Genomic DNA, 7,122 nt, shown 5'->3' with positions numbered 1-7,122 from the left:
CACTAAGCCATCTAATAATTTTTTATTAAATGACACATAAATGTATACATATATACATACACACATTATACAATACCAAGTATACAATATATATATATATATATGAAATAAAATAATAAAATATTAAAAAATTAAGATTATTTCTTTTATTAATTTTATTGTTAAGGAAAATTTAATTTATTGACAAAAGAACATATCATTCAAAAATATTATTATTAGTATCCGATATTACTCACTGAAAAAAAAAAAACTCTAAATCACGTTAAAAATTTATTATAATGCCCAAACTAATATATTAATATTATTAACTTCTAATTATATAATGCTAATACGATATTAATTATATTTACTAAATAATTTTATATTTTTAACTAATTATTATAAAATAAATAAATTAATACTGTATATTAATAATATAGTATAATTTAAATTTAAATTTTAAATTTTAGTTAATAAATCTCATTTTACTATTATAATAAAATATTAATAAATATATATATTGTGTTATTATATAGAAATATAAAATATATTTTTTAAATTTAAATCTATTATAATTTTATTTTTATTTTTATAATATCAAAATTTAATCTCACAGATCCTCATCTCATCGCCAACCTTGCTGTCGTTCCCGTCACTGATGCCTTCCCTTCGCTGATGCTACCTTTCCCGTTGTTGCCCTTACCGTCGCCCTTGCTGCAGCCGTCTTCGCCCTAGATGCAGTCGCCTCCACTCTTGCTGTCGTATTGTCGCTGCTGCCGTCTTCTCAGCCGTTGCTGCCGTCTTCTCAGCCGTTGCTGCCGTCTTCTCAGGTATTGCTGTTTTTTTCCTACATTCTATGATCTTTTCTACTATTTCGTACACTTCCATGGTGTTTTACTACACTTGCTAGACAGAAGAGCAGTTGTATTCCCTAACAACATTTTGGTTCCTTGCTTAACAATAGCCTGATAGTAGTTTTCTAGACTGTATAATTTTGAATTGAAATTTTGCTCAAAACTCTTTTGAATCGTTAATAAAAATTATCTGTGTAAATTTCAAATGGTTTGTTAAACAAGTTCTAAATTTACTTCTGCAGGCCACCATTGTTTAATAAAGAATCTTAATATTTCTGCTAGTCCTCTTATTTTCCTTTCGATATCCATATGGTAGGTGAGTGTTGATTTTGAGTATAGTTAAATTTAATGTTGTTGAATGTAACTCCTCTAGAAAAGAAAGCTAAAAAAACCGACCTTGAGAAAGTGTGTGGTTTTCCATGAACTTTCTGTAACTCCTCTGTTTCCTTAGTCTGAGGCAAGAGAAATGTGTCAATTATAATCCTCGCGTTATTTCTGGGAGTTTCTTTTGTGTAGTTTATTGTAAGTATTTGATGTTGTTGCATGTGATTTACTTTGGCATTCTTTTCATGCTATATGTCCTTTCTACCCTACAAATCTCGTTTTGTTTTTCTTTTCCCTACAATACTTATTTCTATGTCAATGCCTTTTAAATTCTGGCAAAGGGTGGGTTATCTATTGACTACTAGAGTATGTTTGTGCATCTCAGTTCTTGCAGATTTCTTATTCTATGTTATATCTAGAGAACACGATTGTTATTTACTTATTAATTAATCAGTTATAGCCAGAAAGTTGTAGCAAAAAGATGATAAAAGAATTATAGATCATTGAGAGAAAGGTAACAACGAATTGGATTCTTAAGAGACAGTGGACCAAAGAATTTTATGTATCTTGTGGGGATAAATAAACAGAAAGAGACAGTAGACCAAAGTGTCCGGAAAGAGAATAAACTTAGAGGAATTGCTGCTGTAGGAAAGAGGAAATGCAAGAGAGAGAGTGGAGGCAAAATGAGTGAGAAGTATGTTTCCCGAAAGAGGTCACTTTCTCTCAGGCCATCAGTCAGTCTTCTACTTCTAGTCGACTGCTCTATGGGGATAAGGCTTTCTGGTCGATAAGTCAACAGATGTTCCCCTGAGCTAGATTCAAGAAAGTTATGGACTGGAATCAGAGATTGGATGGACATCTGAAACAGAGAGGAAAAGAGGAAGGCGACAAGGCTAGCTCACCAAAGAAAGCTTTGCAACTACGCTTAAGATCAAGTTGGTGAGCCGTGTGATGGGAGACCTTAAATCCAATAGTAGGTAAAACCGGCCGAAACCCTCCCTTGAGCCGCTTCAGCAGTGGATAGCAGCCATCAATGACCAACTTCAAAGGTCCCTGAGCCTGAGGCCAGAGCAAACCACCACAAGATCTTCTTGGTATTGACCATTCCAAAGATTAAGAGACTACGCAAGTGTATTAGATTGAGAAGACAATATCCTCGAGAAATAAATATTACCCATGTCTGCTTGTATGGGTCGCCACTTGCTATCCACTTCCTTCCTTTTTTCTCTTTTGTTGTAGTAAATTTTAGTTCTTTTTAATTTCTTTTTTCATGGGGATCGGCCCAGCTGTTTAAGATTTTCTTGAATAGTGCTTTGAGGATGAATACAAGGACGTCTTGCTCTGTGTGCAGGTTCTGAAACAGGTTCAAACAACAATAAGGTTAATGCGGATAAGGAACACAGCATATATTGAAAGATGAACCAAGAAATATTTTTTTTCTCTTTCGTACTTTTAGGCTGCATTTAGAAATCTCATGCGATTGGCTTAGAATCATTTATTGTTTTTGAAATTCAAAAGTATAATGATATATATAGTTACATTGGTTGTGAATGCTATCTGTATAATTTACTTCTAGATAATAAATGATGTGTTTGTAATGTGCCTTTTTGAAAATATAATGCACTTTTTTAACTCATTTATAGCTCAAATAACTTGATGTTCTTCTGAGATACAGGTAAATCCAACCTGCCGCTACGTTTCAGAACAATGACTGCAGAACCAAAAACGAAGAGAGGGGAACAAAAATAATTGCAAATATAGAAGTCATCCTTTTTATGTGAAGAAACTAATACAAATTAAACATATTTGAGAGGAAACTATGCTTATGTATATGAAACTCCATAATTTCCAGGGTAAACTATTTTACACATTCATTTTCCCGAGAAACAAACAACCCTTTAGCAGATTCAGTTCATCATGTGTAAATATCCCAAACGTTGTAGACCTCATCGCGAAGCAACATTGGTCAGAGCTCAAAACCCATCTCAAGAGTACAAACCCCATTGCTCTCCTTCATCAATTACTCAACTCAGGAGCAAACTCAGATCTTACTCTCAGGTACTTTACTTGGTCCCAAAAGGAGCTTAAACTTTCACACTCTTTAGAACTTACTTTCAGAATGTTGCACTTGCTTGCATATGCTAAAAAGTATTCAAAGATCAGATCTTTTTTGGATAATTTTGTTCAGAATGATAAGAATTATCCAGTTTCTTCTATTTTTCATGCAATTTCAGTTAGTGGGGATTCCTTTTGTGCTAATTCTATTATTGTTGATATATTGGTATGGGCTTATGCAAAGAATTTAAGAACCCGTTTAGGATTTGAGGCATTTAAGAGAGCTAGTGATTATGGGCTTAAGTTGTCTGTTACTTCTTGTAATCCATTGATGAGTGGTTTGGTTAAGGTGGGTGAAATTGGGGATATGGAATTTGTGTATAAGGAGATGATTAGAAGAAGGATTGAACCTACTTTGATTAGTTTTAATATTGTGATTAATGGGTTGTGTAAAGTAGGGAAATTGAATAAGGCTGGTGATATTATTGAGGACATGAAAGTGCGAGGGGTATCAGCAAATGTGATTACTTATAATACTCTTATTGATGGCTATTGCAAAATGGGTAAAATTGGGAAGATGTATAAAGCTGATGCCATTTTGAAGGAGATGAGGGCAGATGGGATCTGCCCGAATGAGGTCACATTTAATATTTTGATTGATGGATTTTGTAAGGATAAAAATGTATCAGCTGCAATGAAGGTGTTTGCAGAAATGAATAGGCAAGGTGTAAAACCTAATGTGGTTACATACAATTCATTAATTAATGGGTTATGTAATAATGGGAAGGTTAACGAGGCTACTGCTTTGCGGGATCAAATGGTTAATTCGTGCTTGAAGCCAAATATCATTACTCATAATGCTCTTCTAAATGGGTTTTGCAAGAATAAGATGGTGAAGCAAGCGGGTGAATTATTTGATGATATGCCAAAACAAGGAATAACTCCTAATGTTACTACCTACAATATATTGATTGATGCTTACTGTAAGGATGAAAATATGGAGGATGCGTTTGCATTATATAGAATAATGTTAGGCAAGGGGGTATGCCCTGATGTTTCAACATACAACTGCTTAATTGCTGGTTTATGTAGAAAGGGAGATTTGGAAGCAGCTAGGAATCTTGTAAGTGAAATGGATACTAAGCATTTGAAAGCTGATCTCATTACATATAATATATTGATCGATTCATTATGCAACAAAGGGGAAATGAAAAAGGCCTTAAGACTCTTGGATGAGATGTGCAGAAAAGGATTGAAACCGAGTCAGTTGACATACAATACCATGATAGATGGCTATTGCAAGGAAGGAAATCTCAGGGCAGCGTTAAATTTAAGGTCACAAATGGAGAAAGTAGGGAGACTAGCAAATGTTGCCACATATAATGTGCTGATAAAGGGGTTCTGTAAGAAAGATAAACTTGAAGATGCAAATGGGCTTCTTAATGAGATGTTGGAGAAGGGCTTGATTCCAAACCGAATGACGTATGAGATCGTTACAGAGGAAATGATGGAGAAAGGCTTTGTTCCAGACATAGAAGGACATCTATATAAGGTTGCAGTCAGCTCTTAAACTTTGTAACTGAACAAGGGGCGGTTATCATTGTTAGATATTGAAATGATGGCACTGAAGAAGCTAAATGGGCTTTCACATGGAAACTTGTACCTGACTGCTTAACCCGTGCAGATATGGAACTGATGTGTGTGGATCATCTTGGATCCTGCTGACTGCTGTAGGATGGTACTTGTTAAAAGGAACTGCTGGTGCTTAGCAAGTTGTTGGATTTTGTCAACCTTTGCCTATACAGGTAGATATATCTAACTTTTGGTTGAGTATTCTGATTTTGTGAAGGTCACAATGCAGAATTGCATGTCAAATTCTTGATTATGGCAAACTATTGGTTCTCCCAAATGTAGCATTGTCAAATTGAAATCAAAGTATGTATTTGCACTTGCATTGCAAAGAAGTCGAATGATGTAATTACCTGAAGTTTCTTCTTTATTTCATTAGTAGTTACTTATTTGACTGAATATGAAATGCACTTGCATTGCAAAGAAGTCGAATGATGTGATTACCTGAAGTTTCTTCTTTATTTCATTAGTAGTTACTTATTTGACTGGATATGATTGACATTTGAAAAGGAAAAGGAATTATCCACCAAATTGCTGTGTTTTCTCTATAATTGTTTCTGTTTCAAACTTACAGTTAAGGTGTTATAATATTTGGAATTCTCTTTTAGAAAGAAAAATGGTTTACTACTAATCATCATGGCTATATATGACAACACATTTATGTTTACTTGTATATTAGCTATTGTTTTCTCTTTCCTAGTTTTTCAATCTCAATGCATAGGAAATAAAGTACATTTGCTGTTTCCTTGCCATTTTAAGTTGGGTTTCTCTTGTTATATTTTTTCTCAGGAGGCCATCTGTCAATATTGCTTTCATGAATGTGATGGTAGATGATGGCATAAAAGTGTGAACTTTAAATTTTCCAAGTGCGAACTCTAAAACTTACAATAATGATATTAAATGAATGTGGAATTAACAATGGATGGCATATATTTAATAGTTAAATTTATTATAAACAATTGTAAGATGAAAATATCATGATTAAATTTGAGGATATGAGAAAGAATAATTATGTAATCACATTAACAAAAATTATTAAATGGCCTACTGGTAGAATGAATTAGTGTTTTATGCTAGTCCTTTTATTTTCCTTTCAATATCCTTGCGGTGGGTGAATGTTGATTTGAGCCAGTTTTGAAATTACTATCCACAGTTCTTGAAGAGGAGTTGGATTATTATCTTGATGAGCCAGTTTTATCTTGGACTCAAGATTTTGACATTTTTAATTGGTGGAAAACAAATGGAATAAAGTATCTAGCATTGCAAATGGTTGCTAGAGATTTTTTAGCAATTCCAATAATTACTATGGCATCTGAGTCTGCATCTAGCACTGGTTGAAGAGTTGTTGGCATTCATTTCAGTAGGCTTCATTCAGATACTTTGAAAGCATTAATATGTTCACAAAATTGGCTATGGGCGTGTTGAAGATAATAAAAGAACTCATTTCATATTATTTCTTTAAACTAAGTTTTATAAAGTATTTTATATACTCATCTTTATTTTTTATTTTTAGGATCTTGTTTAACTAAAGAAGCATGTTGTTTATGTTCAATTGAAAAGGATGTCGAATTATGATGTGTATTTTCATGAAGTTGTTATTGAGTAAGTGTTATTTAAATATTTCTTATAATAATAGAATGATGCAGAGATATGTAATTTAATATTTAAAATATTAATTGTTTTTTTTTTTTTAAATTTGGTAGATAAGCACTCTTAAATATGGAGCTGGAAGATGTACAAATTGTAATAGATATTACATTATATTTAATTGTTATTATTTATAATATTATTTTAAATTTTATTGAATTAATGTTTAGATTGTATTAATATGAAATATTATTGTTGAATATGTAAATTTTTAATTAGTTTATATTTTATATTTTTTTTTACTTTTATTAATTCAAGTTGTTATAAATGAGTTCGGTAAATGGATATTCATTTGATTATTCAAATATTTATATAAACGGATTTTTAATGGATAAAATATTCGCTATTCATTTAAATAATTATAAAATTTATTTAATAATTATTTAATTTTAACGAATTTGGATAGTCTGTAAATATTTCCATTCGAATTTGGGACGAATTTAAATAATAAGAATAATTTCCATTCGAATTTGCCATCCCTAATTATTAGAGTAGCCATTTAAAAGTGACTTGAAATGGGATAAGCGAAATTGCCAAGTCAACAATAACCACTCTTAATTGCCGTCTGCTGCTATGTCGATAGCGAAAGCCTAACAGCAGCCACGAAGGACACCACCTTATTACGATATTATTG

The 7,122-nt window shown here is 32.3% G+C and overlaps 1 protein-coding gene across 3 annotated transcripts; it reads left to right on the top strand.

Annotated features, from left to right (window-relative positions):
- The first annotated feature begins 526 nt into the window (after positions 1 to 526).
- LOC8287091 (pentatricopeptide repeat-containing protein At1g09820) lies at positions 527 to 6,730 on the top strand. Of its 3 annotated transcripts, XR_007217655.1 has the most exons (4): positions 527 to 809; positions 2,833 to 5,017; positions 6,355 to 6,443; positions 6,545 to 6,730. XR_007217655.1 is itself a non-coding variant. In XM_048380098.1 (3 exons), the coding sequence occupies exon 3, from the start codon at positions 2,977 to 2,979 to the stop codon at positions 4,780 to 4,782; it is 1,806 nt and encodes a 601-aa protein (XP_048236055.1). In that variant the 5' UTR covers positions 527 to 809; positions 1,076 to 1,149; positions 2,833 to 2,976; the 3' UTR covers positions 4,783 to 5,240. The 3 variants fall into 3 exon arrangements, 1 of the variants encoding a protein (XP_048236055.1); XR_001534764.3 differs by lacking the exon at positions 6,355 to 6,443 and having other exon boundaries at positions 6,545 to 6,726; XM_048380098.1 differs by lacking the exons at positions 6,355 to 6,443; positions 6,545 to 6,730 and adding an exon at positions 1,076 to 1,149 and having other exon boundaries at positions 2,833 to 5,240.
- The last annotated feature ends 392 nt before the right edge of the window (positions 6,731 to 7,122 follow it).

This window comes from Ricinus communis, chromosome 10 (genome assembly GCF_019578655.1).
Source record: "Ricinus communis isolate WT05 ecotype wild-type chromosome 10, ASM1957865v1, whole genome shotgun sequence".
Classification (NCBI taxonomy): Eukaryota; Viridiplantae; Streptophyta; class Magnoliopsida; order Malpighiales; family Euphorbiaceae; genus Ricinus; species Ricinus communis.
Note: the sequence above shows the minus strand (reverse complement) of the source record. Positions and strands in the feature narration are given on the sequence as shown.

Excerpts from the sequence above, each read along its gene's own strand:
- LOC8287091 (XM_048380098.1), top strand. The coding sequence starts at position 2,977 with ATGCTTATGTATATGAAACTCCATAATTTCCAGGGTAAACTATTTTAC.